This window comes from Rhinatrema bivittatum, chromosome 9 (genome assembly GCF_901001135.1).
Source record: "Rhinatrema bivittatum chromosome 9, aRhiBiv1.1, whole genome shotgun sequence".
NCBI lineage: Eukaryota > Metazoa > Chordata > Amphibia > Gymnophiona > Rhinatrematidae > Rhinatrema > Rhinatrema bivittatum.
In genome coordinates, this window is record NC_042623.1 from 235240882 (window position 1) to 235258422 (window position 17541).

At 47.2% G+C, this 17541-nt stretch overlaps 1 protein-coding gene across 2 annotated transcripts in view; it reads left to right on the forward strand.

Annotated features, from left to right (window-relative positions):
• Positions 1-1190: 1190 nt before the first annotated feature.
• The window catches only part of LOC115099386 (fetuin-B-like), a 108158-nt gene continuing 91807 nt past the window's right edge, over positions 1191-17541 (forward strand). For both annotated transcript variants that reach the window (XM_029616995.1, XM_029616997.1), the window contains exons 1-2: positions 1191-1489; positions 5737-5847. In XM_029616995.1, the coding sequence (XP_029472855.1) occupies positions 1277-1489; positions 5737-5847 (324 nt within the window). In that variant the 5' untranslated portion in view covers positions 1191-1276. The remainder of the gene's footprint in view (positions 1490-5736; positions 5848-17541) is intronic.

The following is a 17541-nucleotide window of genomic DNA, read 5'->3' on the forward strand; positions in this document are numbered from 1 at the left end:
GAAAGATGCACTTGCTGACACAGGACATAAAAGTCATTCCAGGATATTAAACATAGCAGGCCTGAGATATTGCAAGCGTTGTTGAAATCTCAAACCCATTCATGATTCCAGGGGGAACATGTTTTGTGTTGGAGACTTATGTGATGATGCTGATTGCCTATAAATCAGCCAAGATCTAACTGGTGAAAATCTTTACCACATCACATATTCTCCCCTGAAATATAACAGTATTCTCATAATCCAGCAGATTTTTTTTAATTCCCCAGAAATATAGGTGAAAATAATAAGCAATTTTTTTTTAAAATTGTGGTTGGAAATAAAATATCACAAACACAGATGACAGGATGTGGTTTCAGAAAATTTCTCTCCTGCTATACCAGTGATCCTCATTGTAAGGTATGCAAGCCAGTGACAGCTAATACAAACCCAGAGCATGGGTCCCACTCATAGTTTTTTGTTTTTTTTTTTTTTTACCAAAGGCAACATCATTGGCCTATGCTGGCAGAATTGAAGTCTCTTACCAGCTTGTAGAGCCGAAAGAAAGAGGAGATAATGGTGTAGCTAGCTGGCATTGTGAAAAAAGGGAGCTTCAGGAGCCATGTGGAAAGAAGCAAACTATGCACTCACTGCCAGCACCTGCTTATCTTTTGGCAGCCTGCTCAGAACCTCAGTTGGTAGCATGGTTGAGAAATGGATCTAACTGAAGCCAAACAAGTCAGGATGTCTGTGGTCTGCAGAAATAAGCAACAGGGGTTTCATAACCCCAGAGATCATAAGTGGGTCTCTGGGGACAAGCTGGGGAAGAGGAGGAGAGAGAGCCTGCTGGGACAGGGTGAGGGGTTGAGAGTGAGATGGTTGGAGATTGAGAGGGACAGACTGGTAGGACAGTGTGGGGAGAATTTGAGAAAGAAATCGGTGGGGACAGGGTATCATTGGTCTGTACTGGTTGGGTGTATCATTGACCCCCTGCCCCTGCGTGGGAAGATTTTCTGGGTCCATCTCCAGCCTCATTGGATCCATAATGGCCCCCTCTTGAAAAATAGTGAAGACCATTGCAGCATGAACATGGCATTGTCTCTTAATGATTTACTTTGTATTTGCTGATTTGTTTAAAGATCGAAAGGTGATGGGCAATGTGCAAATGTAAAGTGAAATTTCAGAAGTTCAATACCATATATACAGAGGCAGAAGTCAAAATTTTTGCAGATTGGGCTAAGCTCACTAGTGTATCGCAGCCCAAGTCCATTCGACTTTGTCTTCCTTCCTTCCTTCAAGGATGAAGCTCCTTCTTCTACTTCTAGCATGCCTGCGGCTATGCTGCTCATTGCATCTTCCCAACGAACCCAAACCTGTCCAGCTATCTGCCTCTTGCAACGACTCCTTGGTGAAGGAGGCTGCAGTTCTTGCTCTCAATGAGATAAATTCCATCCGAACGGAGGGTTACGTGTCCAGCCTGACCCGTATCACCGATGCGCATGAACAACACGTGGTAAATGTCACTGTTAGCAGCTTTCACAAGTATGGTTTGAAGTTTTGTTACGGGATATGCTAAAGTGAAAAAGTACCCAATTTCAAAAGCTGCTGGCGCAGGCTTCCGGACACAGGGAACACACACTGAATGCTTCCATTCTCAGCCATAGCTGGTTCATCATTAAAGCGCATGCTTGATATTTGACACAGTGTGCATTTAGCAGAGATGCGCATTGATTCCTTTCTGATAAACTTGTCATGAGAATCCTAAAAATATACATTTCTGGCTCTCTTCTATATGAAGTATTAATAACATACTTGCATCTCTGAATCTAGCTTTCTATCTATAATACTATGCTTCCAAGGTTGCATAATGGCAAAACCCCTTTTGTAATAGAAGCCACACTATTACATGCTAGCCAGTCATTATTCTCATGGTGCTCTTTCAATTTTCCTGCTGTTTCAAACTGAATATTAATTGATGCAGCATGAAATCTATTTCTGATAATCCTTCTGGCAGTTAATGCACACAAGATCACTAAGATTGCTTGCTTTTCTTTCTTATGGGTATTTCATTCCAATAGAGGATATCCACAATGAATATGCATGAGATAGATAGGTAATGATGCAAATCTATCTCATGCATATTCATTGTGGCGATCCTGTAAACCCGATAGACTGAGTGTGTCCCAAGGACTGGATTGAGAACCGCTGCTGTTGTTGCTACGCACTTAAAAGATTCAGGGCTTGGGTTTATGATCTTAGTTTTAAAGTTTCTGCAAGCTGTGCCTACATAGCTGTGCATCCATATGAATCTAAGAGAATTGGGGCAGTGCTATGCTGATCGTTACCAGGCTACAGATAAAGTAAAAATACAGCATGGACAGCCGCCAGATGGATCTTCACCCATGCAGTAGTATGTAATGTGACATTGATCCTTGCAAAGCATGAACACAGTACAAACTGAAGCTGCAGACTGGACCCAGGGAAGACAATTTTTAAAAATAGGGGGTTTATCCATAAAAAAAGTGCATACCTCTTATTCTTCAGAGAAACTTGCAAAAAAGAAAATAAAGAGGGAAAATATGAGAGGAAAAAAGGAAGGTAATTTGGTAGTATGACCAGAGAAGGAAGCTAAAAAACAAGCGAGTTACCATTTTACCTAACCTAAGAAGTACTGATGCTGTTGTAGGTTATCTTGAGACGCACTTCTCAGTGCTTAAGAGTGCAAGATTAAGACCCCAATGAACTAAGCCAAGAGGGAATGCGCAGAAATGAGCTGGCACCATTTTTCTCACTGTGCTGGCTCATTTAAATAATGCACATCTGTGGCAATTATTCTTGCAAAAACCTCAGCACAAAATCTCAGCCTTTTTCATTAAAAAAAAAAAAAATAAGAGAGAACTACATCTCTCCAAGGTGCAATTAAATTTTACACAAACTTCTGCTGTTCTGAAATTTTGTGGACAACATTTTGCAATTGCAGAATTGCCAGTGAGCTCATTTACATGATTGCCATGCCCATTAGCAAATTTGGCATAGTTTTTTTTCCTTCCGTGTATTTGTTTATTGAGTTTCCAATAATTATACATCACCATCCCTCAGAACATTGGGGCGTATAAATTAGAAATTTGGCATAGTTTGTAAAAACTTTGCAAACACATAGGTTTGCACATTAACATCAGCAAATAGTGAATGCAAAATTTAGCAGACATGATTACACATGTTATTTGCCTTTTTAAAGCACAAAATTGCATTTGTTCGTGGCTTTCTACATCAGCATCTAAGTTTAGGAAAGAAGTCCAGGGAACCAGAAGAACATTGCAGCCAGCAGCTCCTAGTTCACCAGGGCCACTGCGTTCAGCTCATGCCTTTTCCTTGGTAGCTCAAAGTGAGTTACATTCAGGTACAGTATTTTTCTCTGTCCCCAGAGGGATCACAATCATTTACTAAGCTTTTTCCCCAAAGAAACCGAATGGGAGAAAAAGCCTTAGTAAACCTGACCTTAAGTTTGTCCTTGAGGCAATGGAGGTAGACATGACTTGCCCAAGGTCACCAGGAGTATCAGTGAGATTTGAACCCTGGCTTCCCTATTTCTCAGCCCATTGCTCTAAGCACTATGCTACTCCTCGTAGTTTGTATCTATTCCCTTGTGAGAATGTTGTACAAAGTTCCCAGGGCAGCTCTGTTATAATCCCTTGAATGCTGGCCATGTCACAAAGCTAAGATGGAGGCTGCAGTATTAGCAATGGTGGAAGCTGGGGAAGAAGGAATCTGAGATGTAAAATAAACAACAGGGAACATGAACGAAATACAGCAAGATCCCAGAAGACTTAATCCATCTGCTTTAATTTCATTTTCTTTAATTTTTGAACCCTAAATGGTATATGTTTTACCCTTCACTCACAATTCTTCTTCACTCATGTTTGTGCATGTCAGCAAACATTTATTTAAATGAAGTTCAGAGCAGAGCTCTTACACTGATATAAGCCAGGAAACTGGCTTATATCAGAAGACTTTTGTGCACCTATAGTCCACCCAGTCTGACACTCCTCATGGTTAAATAATGCTTTATTCTTATATAAGATATGTTTCATATATGTGATGCTGCAAGTGATGTCTCTCACAATACAAAGCTGTCATATCAGCGCTGGCAGCGACAGGTCAAAAGTAGATGGTGTGAAAAGCACGCTTCCCTCCCTTTCCCCATCACCTGGTACCCCTCTCTATCCTCCCTCCTCCATTGCCCCCTCCTCCATCATTCTCAGCAGCCAGCATCCTTCTCCATTACCTTTTTTGTGTGTCTTTTGGTCTCTTATTTTTGATGGTGCAGTTGTGCCGCTGCACCTACACGCCCAGTGCTGGTTGGGTGAGAGGCCTACAAACCCACAGCAGGAAAGCCTCACTTGCAGTACCTGTTAACTTTTTATATAACACCTATGCAATGTATTCAATGGGATGTACTGCATGTGTCTGAGCAGACAGAGGAAAGCAGAATTAGTTTCAGAACCACTCACACGGCGGTTCTAGTTAGTGCAGTACCAGAGCTTGCGTGATTTAGAGCCGTCCCTCTGAAATGAGACAAGAAAGCTTGTTTGTTGTAAATAAACTTGAACTGGGAGAAAATTATTTGCCTGTGAAATTATTCCTATTCAAGTAATTAACCAAGCCAATCCTCCCTCAATATCTTGCCAACACCAATAGTTTTGGAAGTAGCACCTCTTAATTTCTCACCTAACTGGCAATGATGGAAATTTTCCACTGAGATAAAATGTTGCACTGAGGACTAATCCATGCCAAGTTGCATCAGGATAGGCTCTGGGCTGGCACACATTGATACCAGCAGATTTATTCATCAGTTTCAAGGTCAGAGAGACCTTTTTTTTCCCTAAGGACACAGGAGTTTTATAACATTTACATTTCATTTTTTTAAATCAGGCTTGGTACATTTTTTTTAGAGATATTGGTCAATAAATTAACCTAGTTGAGGCCATCTTATCACATCTAGCAGTGAAAAATGGCCCTAAAGTTTACAGATAAAATGTAACCATTCTGTATTTTAAATATTTGTTGGTTGATGTCATAGAACATCATTACTGATATAATGACGGTGCGGAAAGGTGCCAAGCTGTGATTGCTGGGATGTTCTAACTATGAATTTCAAGAGTTTTCTGAATTTATATTACAACCATAACATTCCTGTAACAAAGTTTTTTCAACTGAATTTTCGATAAATTTTCTTGAGTAGATTTTGGGTTCATATTCATCTCGGTAGTAATAGTTCAGTGCTGTGAATGCTTGCATAATCTCCATGAGCATCCACAATGATATTCATAGCAATACTATAGCACTAAAACACTAAGAATTAGTGATACTACATTGTTACAAACACTCAAACTGGTGTTATCTATCTCTGTTAGGTTAATAAAAAGTTACAGCTTGCAATGAATCTAATATTGACCTGACATTGCATCTAGGGAAGGAATTTGGTTTCATATGGCTAGGTTTGCATCTATCAGAACCCCCATGGTCTGCTCAAGATCTTGGACACACACATTTTGTGGTCAGTGAGACCTTTCTGATCTTGGACGCACACCCTGTGTTGTCTGAAAGACTTTGTACTTCAGCATGCGATATCAGTATAGCAGGGTCTATCAGGACAGAAACCAGGTGGCCCTGGAAGGGTTCCTGTATAATACTCTATGATTATCATTCTGTTTTGTGCTCTGTGAATCTGTCACCTGATTCTCTACATCTGGTGTTTAGGGGACCAACGGCACAGTCTTTTACCTACAGCTGAAAGTCCAAGAAACCTCATGCCATGTGATAAGCAGGCGACCTTATAAGGACTGTAGCAGCAGAAGTTTTCATGAAACTGTAAGTATGAAACAGCTGCTGTCAACAACAGTTAATGTTCACTTTTTGTGGGAAATTGCACCTAACCTTTAGGAGTTCACCTCCTCCTTATCATCATCATCAACTTTATTTGACATTTTCCCAAATTAACACCAAGGTGACCTACAGTATCATATCAAACAAGATATATATTATCAACCAATAAAATGTCTTCTTGAGGCAGGATTTACAGTCAATGCTGGAGCGCAGGACTGATGCCTGGGTGTTGCTTTCTGGTGATATTAGTTGGCCAATCTCCTGAAGCTTGAGCTCAAAGCTCCTCCAGGGGCCTAGTAGATTCACTGCCAAAGGTACACTTGGGCTTAAGGGCCTTTAAAAGGTCCACAACCTCAGAACCAGAGTGATCAGGGGCTGAAAGCAGAGGAGAAAAGTCCCAGGTGATATGCAGGAGGGATCCCTAGTGCCCTTCTTCTAAAAATCCCTCTCCTCATTCCCCCTCCTGCCCTTCTCATTGTAAGACAAGCTTGCAGCCTTGGCTTGGAATCCAATTCATTCAAATTACATGGGCCTGGAGGGGAAAAATCTGAAAAAATTACAAATAGCATATTTTAACATTTAGAATAGTTTTCTCTTATAACTGACATACTTTTAAGAGTCTTGACGTAAAGTGCAGCTTGCCTACATAGAGGTTTACAGGCTGGCAGTTTTATTACAGCATCATCATCATCATTATCGTCATTTATTTAGATCACGCTTTTTCAATAGAAAAGTTCAAAATGTGTTACAACACAATTTGAGTTTTACAATAAGTAGTTGAGTTGATTGGAAACAGAAATGTGGCGGATATAGAATTACATTAGCAGGTTATATATAGATGTAGATATGAAACCCCACCCCAGTGTGCCTATCCTGCACGGGTGGGGACATATGAGAATTTGTTTCTCTTTGGGACTGGAACTTCTCACCGGCTAGCTCTCTCACATTCCCTCTTACTCCTGGATCCTTTGTAGGTGGGGGGAAGATTTACTTCCAGGGCCCAATGTGACAGGGTGACCTTTTTACACATTCTTGATTGTCATCTCTGTTCCCTTGGGGAAGGATACTCTTTTCTCAACACTGTAAATGCCATGAGCACCAGAAATTAGAGACAGGAGACTCGGGTTGAGTGTCCAAACTCAGTATCTTGACTGATGGGTAACAGATGGCAAAATTCAAAGTAATTCCTTAGTGTCCACAGGTGACTGTTACAGTTCTTTATTGCTCTATCTGTGTAAGGATCTCTTTACTTGAGTCGCAGGGCAAAGGAACACTCACCATCCAGGGCTTGAATTAATGAGGTTCCCCAGGTGATCAGGGATCTCCTTGTTGGGATGGAGAAACCCCCTTCCAAACTGGCCAAAAATATATTACCCAGTCTCTGTACAGGATTCTCAATTATCTCTCTTCCCTGGGCGAATACTCCAAAGAGGTTTCCTCAGATATAATTCAGATTTAGTATTACTCACAGTTTTCCTCAGTCCTTCTTGATCTCAGTCACTTTCACAGAACATGCAGCTTCCAATGTGCCTTACCAGGTTAGGAAGAAGGGGCAGCAAAACTCTTCCTTCCAGGTCTTTTAGCAAAATGTCTCGTTATCCCAAAAACTGATAGTAACACCGGAGTTGTTCCTTGCAGTGGATCACCACCACTTCAGGGCCGGGCCTTCCCTATGCCTGGGCATCTCAGACACAGGGTTCCCCATTCCCTGAGTCCAAGAAGGCCCAGATATCTCACACAGCTCCAAGCATAAAAATTGCAAAAGCCCAAAAAACAACCCAGAAAGAGAATCCCAACCAGCCAGTGAGTGGACTGGAAGAGGAAATCCCTCCCGACACTGGTCAGGACCACCAAGCAGGGCTTGCCTGGCTCCTCTGACTGGGCCTGCAAAAATAACTCAAGCAAAGACTCCTCACTTCCTCCTAACTTCAACTTAACTGTGCACTGCCCCCAAAGCTCAAGCTTACAAGCTGCTTTTGTTAATTCCCAGGAGGCAGACCATCCCGGCACCCTCAGTGGAAGGGGCTGCATTTGAATGGAGCCTCCCCTGTTTCTCACATATACTAGATGGCTTCTAAATGAATATAGGGATACCCAAGTCAATAGTGATGCAACCGAGGGGCTCCATCACAGATATTATAGGTAAATATAGGATATAAGTATTACAGATTGTACATGTATAACAGCGAAGCACAAGCTGTACAAAAAATATAGGCTACATCAGTGATTGAAAATTATACAAGAAAACGTTACACACTGACATGCTATATTTATTATAAAACAAATGTTGAGTGCATTTGAGGGAATGCTGTGGTTGGTAGCTGGGTGGGGATGAACAACCCTAACCTCTTTAGCCTTTTCTCATAGGGGAGCCATTCCATCCCCTTTCTCATTTTGGTCGCCCTTCTCTATATCTTCTCCAGTACAACTATATCTTTTTTGAGATGTGGCAACAAGAATTGAACACAATACTCAAGATGCGATCTCACCATGGAGCGATACAGTGGCATTATGACATTTTCCATTTTATTCACATTCTGTTTGCTTTTTTGACTGCCGCAGCACACTGAGCTGATGATTTCAATGTACTATTCACTATGACGCCTAGATGGTAGCTCCTAATATGGAACCTAACATCATGTAACTACAGCATTGGTTATTTTTTTCCTATATGCATCACCTTGCACTTGTCCACATTACATTTTATCTGCCATTTGGATGCCCAATCTTCTAGTCTCACAAGGTTCACCTGCAATTTATCACAATCTGCTCGTGATTTAACTACTCTGAATAATTTGATTACCTCACTCATTGTATTCCTTTCCAGATCATTTATAAATATTTTGAAAAGCACTGATCTAAATACAGATCTCTGAGGCACTGCACTATTTACCCTTATCCACTGAGAAAATTAACCATTTAAACCTACTCTCTGTTTTCATTCTTTAAACCAGTTTGTAATTGTTGCGGGAGCGCTCCCTCGCGCTCCCGATTCTGGGGAGAAGTGTGTCCATAGACCATGATGCGACTGCGGCGAGGAGCTCCATGGAAGCGCCACGGCAGGCAAGGAGTGTCCAAGCTTGGGAGAAACTGGCTGACTACCGAACCCTAACCTCTGCCGAACCTACATGCACCGGGAGAGACCCAGCAACGCTATGCTGGTCTTTAGGATAGCCCTCCGTCCACTCGATAGCCCTTTCGAACCTGCCACTGGGTAGCGGCAGATGCAGCAGGACAGAGGTCGAGGACAGGAGATGGTATTGGAACGAGGAAGGATCCAGATGAGGGCTTGGAACGAGGAAGGATCCAGACAAGGGCTTGGAACTTGGAACTCAGACTCGCCAAACACATGAGGAGACTTGGAACTCCGAAGTAAGATGCTCAGACATAGAACAGAGGTGGATTCTAGAGAGTCAGGAGAGGATCCGGATTATCCGATGAGGACTTGGAACTTGGGAAGACTCACACAAAAACTTGGAACTCGGATGGGACGAAACTTGGAACTTGGAAGGAACAAGGACCAGGACTGAGGAAACTCAGAGTCTTCGACTGGAACTTCCCCTCAGGGCGCCATACGCAGCCGGCATGGACTGGTCATGGACCACCCTGTCCCATGGCACGCCCTACACTACCTGAAGAGGCTGGTCACGGACCATGTGGAGAGCAGAGTGAGCACAGGACTGAGGCTCAGGGTAAGGAAGGAATCCGAGCAGTGCTCGAAGACAGGTCCTGCTGGAAGAGGCCTCCAGCCACCAAGGAAACGGACACCGGATAGGACGGATTTACTTCCAGGAAATGGTCTGGGGCGAGCGGGCTGAACTCGGAGTTGAGGACTAAGGAGCTTCAGGCTTAGGACTCGGAACATCAGGGCTGGAACATAGGACATTGGATACAAATGGATCACCAGTACCTCGGGACATCAGGACATCTGGATATCTATGGTATCTGGAGACGGAGGGATGTCAGGACATCAGAGGATGGAGGGACATCAGGACATCAGAAGATGGAGGGAAGTCAGGACATCAGAAGACAGAGGGACCTCAGAGGGCTTCAGCCACCAAGGAAACGGGCATCGGATAGGATGGATTACTCCCAGGAAATGGTCAGCTGGAGACATGGATATCCAGAAACGTGGACATCAGGACAACTTGGAGACGTGGACATCAGGACAACTCAGAGATGAGAGGACAGGATCCATTGAGAGACCAGGACAAGGAACAAAGATGACAATGAAGGTTCAGGAACCATAGACAGACAACGAGGAACAGAGTGCCTTGAAGAAGGACATCACTGGAGACTTCTGGACCAAAGAGCTGGAACAGAGGATCCAGGAGCAGTCCAACACAGAACTAACTCCTTGCTAAGGCAACACTGGAATGAAGGAAGGCCCTCTTTATAGGGCTGAAGAGGAAACACCTTGAAACATCAATAGGAGGAGCCCAGAAGGACTGCCCACCGCTGGCCCTTTAAGAGGAGAGAGGAGGAGCGGCCTCACATCTAAGGAAGAAGCAGGACCTTGGAGAGCGGCCATGTGCAGTGAAGGAGAAGTAAGGCCCAATGACGGAGGCTCCCTGCTGCGAAGAAAGCAGATTGATGGCGGCTTCCTGCTGCGTGAAGAGGAGCTAGGGAGCAGCCTCCTGGCCACCGAAGAGGATGGCATTGACTATGGCATCCAGGTCGCGAGAAGAAGGACGACAAAGGCGGCCCCAGAACGCAAAGAACTGGCGGGATTGGCGGCAGTCTCCAGGCCGCAAGAGAAGTGTCTTTGGTGGTGGCCTCCAGGCTGCGAAGAGGTGAAGGGGGAGGGCTTCTCAGAGCAGTGGGGTTGGTGGTGGCTCCCAAGCCGCATGCATGCCTGAATTGCGGCAGCTCCGGGCCACGAGGAGTGGCGAAACTGACAGCGGCCTCCAGGCCGCAAGAAAGTAGGCATCGGCGGCGGCCTCCAGGGCCACATGGAGACACGGCAGCAAGGCCTGCAATGCAGGAGCGGAACATGGGTAGTCTCAGTACCTTGGGAAGCACTGGCAGTGGCCTCCTGGCCGCAAAGGCTGAAGACAGCGGCATCAGGGAACTGGCTGGCAGTAAAAAGAAAGGCGAGAGGCTGCTTGTGGGCTAGGTCTCACAAACAGAGTCGTAACAGTACCCCCTCCCTCAAAAGATCCCCTCCCCAGGTCTGTTTCCATAACAGAGAGGGGTCGATGAACTGAAACTTGAACTGAGACGACAAGAAATTCAAGGCTGAAAACATGGAACGGAGGTGGTCAAAAATTCAGACAGGATGTATACTGAAGGCGCAGGTGGACTTGTACAAGTTGCAGGACAGCGAGACTGCGTGTCAGGTACTTTATGAAGAAAGATGGTATAAGCATGAGATTTCCATAGAATCTTGAAGTGCTGAGCGAAACAAGTGGAACTGCCTTGTTGGTTCAACTCGAGGAGTAAGGAAGAAGTAACTCAGACCCCAGTCAACGATGGTAAATAATTGGGGTGCAGGCGCCTCCTGAAGGTCGTCCGGAAAAGGAAACCTGAACAGGCTGTGGCGCTGGGAACCCAGTAGGGCAATTACTCCTCATCAAGTGATGACACTAATTAATTGCCGGCACATAGTTTCCGTTATGAGATGGTAGCTCATAGGTGCAGATCATCGGAAGCAAGGCACCAAAGGCTGACGACCTGGAAGCCGTGAAAAGCTGATACTTAAAGAAGACAGCAAAGCTGATGGAAAACCACAAGATTTCGAGGTAAACAATCACTCCTGGGTGCAGGCGCCTCCTGCCGGTCGTGAAAAATGTATCCAGGGAAAATACAAATCTTGATGAGATGGACCCAAAAGAAAAACCAGGAACTTGGCAGCTTAGAAGAGGCTAGTGAGCCCGGGTGCAGGCGCCCCCTGCAGGTCGTCAGAAAAAATATACCTAGGGGAAAAAAAAGTACCTTTTGACAAAGTGGAAGCAGAAAAAAAGGAACCGGAAGCTTTAGCAGACCTTGGAAGCCAGTGGTCCTGGGTGCAGGCGCCTCCTGCCGGTTGTAAAAATATGCCCAGGCTATAAGGAAGCTTCCCAGGGAAAGTTCTTAGTAATGAGCAGATGCAGATGCCTCCTGCAGGTAGTAACAAAAACATTTTTTCAGCAAAGCTGGTACCACCAGCAGGTCGAGGGGTACTCGGAAGGTTCAGGATACAAAAATTCAAAAAATTACTTGGAACCTGGAACAAGGCATGGGCCCAACACTAGAACACGCTCACCGGACGCATTGCCTTCGCAATGTGTTGCGGAAGCGCTAAGGAGTGCTCCCGATTCCGGGTAGAAGTGTGTCCATAGACCATGGCGCAACTGTGGAGAGGAGCTCCGTGGAAGTGCCGCAGCAGGCAAGGAGTGTCCAAGCTTGGGAGGAACTAGCTGACCACCCAGCCCCACCCACCACTCTGCCGAACCTGCACGCACCGGGAGAGACCCAGCAATGCTATGCTGGTCTCTGGGGTAGCCCTGCGATAGCCCTTTCAGACCTGCCACTGGATAGCCCTTTCGGACCTGCCACTGGATAGCGGCAGATGCGGCAGGACGGACAGAGGTTGAGGACAGGCGATGGTACTGGAACGAGGAAGTGTTACGAGCGCGCGCGGGCGCGGTCGTCGTAAGCGGGTGGTGGTGAGCCCTTGGGCCACGGCAGGACTCAAGGAGGAGCCCCAAGCCACACCGTGGGAGGTGAGCTGAGCAGGCATGGTGAGCCAGGCAGGCAGGAACAGAAGCAGGGAGTCCAACCCTCAGCCGGACCTGCATGCCCATGGTAGCCAACACGGGGAAGTTGACTAATGAACGGTCCTCCGACTGTTCCCGGCCCTTTCGGACCTGCCGCAGGGAACGGCAATGGGCAGCAGGCCGGACAGAGGCGAGGGCAGACAGAGTCCTTAAACAGAAGACATCAGACGGGGCAGAAGCAGGCTGAAGCAAGACGGAGACATCAGGACAAGGGCTGAAACGAGACACAGGAAGGATCCAGGCGAGCAGGAACTCCGATGCTGGGATACTCACATTCGAAGCCCCCTCGGCTGGCAGAAGCTCAAGAGCCCGTGGGACGAATCCCTCCTGTTGGCCACTCCAGGGCCCAACAGGACAGAAGGCTCAGGAACCAGACGAGGACGTAGGTCAAGGCAGAGACAGGAAGACATCCGGGCAAGGGCTGAAGCAGACACTGTAGACAAGGCTGGACGGAAACATGGCACTGTCCATCAGGGCGCCCTACTCAGCCAGCACAGCTAGACTGGTCACGGACCACCCCGTCCCAGACGCGCCCTACACAGCCCAGGAAGGCTGGTCACGGACCACGCTGAAGAAAGGAGGGTGCAGGGAAACTCCAGGCGAACAGGAACTCCGATGCTGGGATACTCACATCCGAAGTCCTTACGGCTGGTAGGCACAGGAACAAACATCAGGCAGAGACACTGGACAGGGATCCATCAAAGCATAAGTGATCACGGAAGACCTGGATCAGCAAGGATACAGACGACTGTAGGTCCTGATCCGAAAGCCGAGACACGAAGACATCAGGAACATCAGGCAGACAGGACAAGGCGCCATCAAGACATGGAGGACCTGGATCAGCTAGGTTACAGGCGACTGTAATGCTCAGATCCAAGGCCCTTTGCAAGTGAACAGAAAGTCCTTAAGTACTGGAGGTAGAAGGCAACTCCCTGGGAGGAGCTTGCCAGGACCGCCCACCGCTGGTCCTATAAGTCAGGTGGAGAGCTGCGGGCCAGCCCCTAGGAAAGGGCGTCGCCAAACAGGAAGTCCAAACGCTGGCATGCAAGCCACAGGCACAGCTAGGCCTCTCAGGTCCTGGAGCAAGTCCCGGATGGAACACAGGCGAGGCCCAGGCTTCAGAGCGGCCTCCAGAGGAAGGTAAGAGACCTCCTGTAGCACAGCAACAGGGGGGATCGCAACAGGAAGGATCCAGACGAGGGATTGGAATGAGTAAGGATCCAGACGAGGGCTTGGAACTTGGAAACTGAGATGAAGAACAGAGGTGGATCCTAGAGAGTCAGGTGAGGATCCGGATTATCCGATGAGGACTTGGAACTTGGGAAGACTCACACAAAGACTTGGAACTTGGATGGGACAAGACTTGGAACTTGGAAGGAACAAGGACCAGGACTGAGGAAACTCAGAGACTTAGACCTGTCCCATGGCGCGCCCCACACAACCTGAAGAGGCTGGTCACAGTCCACGCGGAGAGCAGAGCGAGCACAGGACTGAGGCTCAGGGTAAAGAAGGAATCAGGGCAGTGCTCGAAGACAGGTCCTGCCAAAAGAGGGCTCTAGCCACCAAGGAAATGGACATCGGATAGGACAGATTTACTCCCAGGAAATGGTCAGCTGGAGACGAGGTCTGGGGCGAGTGGGCTGAACTCGGAGTTTGAGGACTGAAGGTACTCCAGGCTTAGGACTCGGAACATCAGGGCTGGAACGTAGGACATTGGATACAAATGGAACACCGGTACCTCGGGACATCAGGACATCTGGACATCTATGGCATCTGGAGACAGAGGGATGTCAGGACATCAGAGGATGGAGGGATGTCAGAACATAAGAAGATGGAGGGACCTCAGAGGGCTCCAACCACCAAGGAAACAGACACCGGATAGGACAGATTTACTCCCAGGAAATGGCCAGCTGGAGACGTGGACAGAGACATGGACATCAGGACAACTCGGAGACATGCACATCAGGATAACTCAGAGTCGTGGACATCAGGACAACTCATAGATGTGGACATCAGGACAACTCAGAGACGAGAGGACAGGATCCGTCGACAGACCAGGACAAGGAACAAAGATGACAATGAAGGTTCAGGAACCATAGACAAAGACAACAAGGAACAGAGTGCCTTGAAGAAGGACATCATCGGAAACTCCTGGACCAAAGAGCTGGAATGAAGGATCCAGGAGATGTCCAACACAGAATTAACTCCTTGTGAAGGCAACGCTGGAATGAAGGAAGGCCCTCTTTATAGGGCTGAAGAGGAAACACCTTGAAACATCAGCAGGAGGAGCCCAGGAGGACTACCCACTGCTGGCCCTTGTTATGGTTAATGGTGTTTGGGTGGATCATTGGACACTGTGGTAGCTGACCACGCCCATGGGGGGGGGGGGGGGGGAGTCCCGTGAGGGACCACAGTGTCAGGCTAAACTCCGGACAGACAAACACTGATTTGAATCTTTTATTAAACATTATATGGAACCACCAGAGGTGGCAGTAGTGAGTAGTGGGTGTAGATCCTGGCTGGGCAAGCCTCTCACAGAGTGCTGGAACAGCAGATCCTCTGTAGGCAGTGCTGTAGTGGAAAGAGACTGAGAGATATGAGCACACAATAAGATTAGCATTCAGAGTCCCAAGTAGAAATAGGAGAGCTCCGAGACAGGGAGAGCAGACCCTCAAGGAGCGAGTACCTGATCCCTTAGAGCAGAGAGACTCAGTAGCGTTGTACTCACTAGCAGTAGCAAAGATTCCATTAGATGAGAAGTCTGGTACCAGAGCAGAGAGCAGGCCCTCGAGGAGCGAGTATCTGATTCAAGTGAAGCAGTACTGTGGAGAGAGATGGTTTCTGTACTCACTGATGGAAACTGTAAGTTAGTTCTTCCAAGTAGAAGGGTAGAGGTTGCAGGCAGTGACACAGGGAACATGAGCCCTCGAGGAGCGAGTACCGGTTTCCTGATAGCATCTGAAAGAAGCAGAGAGACCCCCGAGGAGCGGGTACCCTGTTAGAAACCTCGAAGGGTAGTAAGAGTTCCAGATAGAGCTGGAGTGGCAGAGTAGCTTAGGAACGGAGAGCAAATCCCATCCGTACGAATCCTGATCGTAAGAATCCTGATCGTAAGAGTCCTGTTGCTAACTTAACGAGCTAGCAAATACTGTAGGCAGATATACCCTGGAGTCATGACGTCAGAACAGGGGGATGCCCCTGAGGTTCGCGCCAATGTAGAGTTAAAGATGAGGGCGGCATGCACGCGTGCCCTAGAGGTACATAAGAACATAAGAACATAAGAAATTGCCATGCTGGGACAGACCGAGGGTCCATCAAGCCCAGCATCCTGTTTCCAACAGAGGCCAAAAACCAGGCCACAAGAACCTGGCAATTACCCAAACACTAAGAAGAACCCATGCTACTGATGCAATTAATAGCAGTGACTATTCCCTAAGTATAATTGATTAATAGCCATTAATGGACTTCTCCTCCAAGAACTTATCCAAACCTTTTTTGAACCCAGCTACACTAACTGTACTAACTACCTTCTCTGGCAACAAATTCCAGAGCTTTATTGTGCGTTGAGTGAAAAAGAATTTTCTCTGATTAGTCTTAAATGTGTTACTTGCTAACTTCATGGAATGCCCCCTAGTCCTTCTAGAATGGCAGGAGGCAGCACCAAAGCCGGTCCGGGGATGCCGGAGAGGACGGCAAGCAGATGCTATGGCGGCCATCAGTCCAAGGTGAGTGGGAGGAGCCGCAAGTAGAGAGAGGTAGGTGGGGCGAAACTGTCGAAGACCGACAGACACAACACCCTTTAAGAGGAGAGAGGAGGCGCAGCCTCGCGCCTAAGGAAGAAGCAGGACCTTGGAGAGCGGCCATGCTGCAGTGAAGGAGAAGCAAGGCCTTAACGACAGCTGCTCCCTGCCACGAAAAAAGCAGATTTATGGTGGCTTCCTGCCGCGTGAAGAGGAGTTGCGGAGCAGCCTCCTGGCTGCCAAAGAGGATGGCATTGACTATGGCCTCCAGGCCGCGAGAAGAAGGACATCAAGGGCGGCCCCAGTCCGCGAAGAACCGGCAGGGTTGGTAGCGATCTCCAGGCTGCAAGAGAAGTGTCTCCAGTAGTGGCGAAGAGGTATAGGGGGTGGCACTCAGGCTGCAGGAGAGCAGCAGGGTCGGGCTCCCAAGTCGCATGAAAGGTCTGAAAGGTGGCGGCTCCGGGCCACCTGGAGTGGCGAACCTGACATGGCCTCCAGGCCGCAAGAAGGCAGGCGTCAGCGGCCTTCAGGGCCACATGGAGGCATGGCGGCAAGGCCCGCCATGCAGAAGCAGAACGTGGGTAGTGTCCGGACCGTTGGGAAGCACTGGCAGCAGCCTCCTGGCCGCAAAGGCTGAAGACAGCAGCATCGGGGAACTGGCTGGCAGCAAAAAGAAAGGTGAGAGGCTGCTTGTGGGCTAGGTCTCACAAGCAGAGTCGAAACAGTAATCCACAAAAGGACATTGTCTCCTATCCCATGACTTTTTAGTTTACTTAGAAGCCTCTCATGAGGGACTTTGTCAAATGCCTTCTGAAAATCCAAGTACACTACACCTTTATCCAATTATTTATTAACCCCTTCAAAAAAATGAAGCAGATTTGTAGGGCAAGACTTCCCTTGGGTAAATCTATGCTGCCTGTGTCCCATTAAACATGTCTTTCTATATGCTCTGTGATTTTGATCTTTAGTATAGTTTCTACTATTTTTCCCAGCATTGAAGTCAGGCTCACTGGTCTATAGTTTTCCAGATCACCCCTGGAGCCCTTTTCAAATATTGAGCTTACATTGACCACCCTCCATTCTTCAGGTACAATGGATGATTTTAATGATAGGTGGAAGGAAGGCAAAATTATTACCGGCATAGGGGAGGTGAAAGAGGCTATTTTAGCCAAAAGATCTTC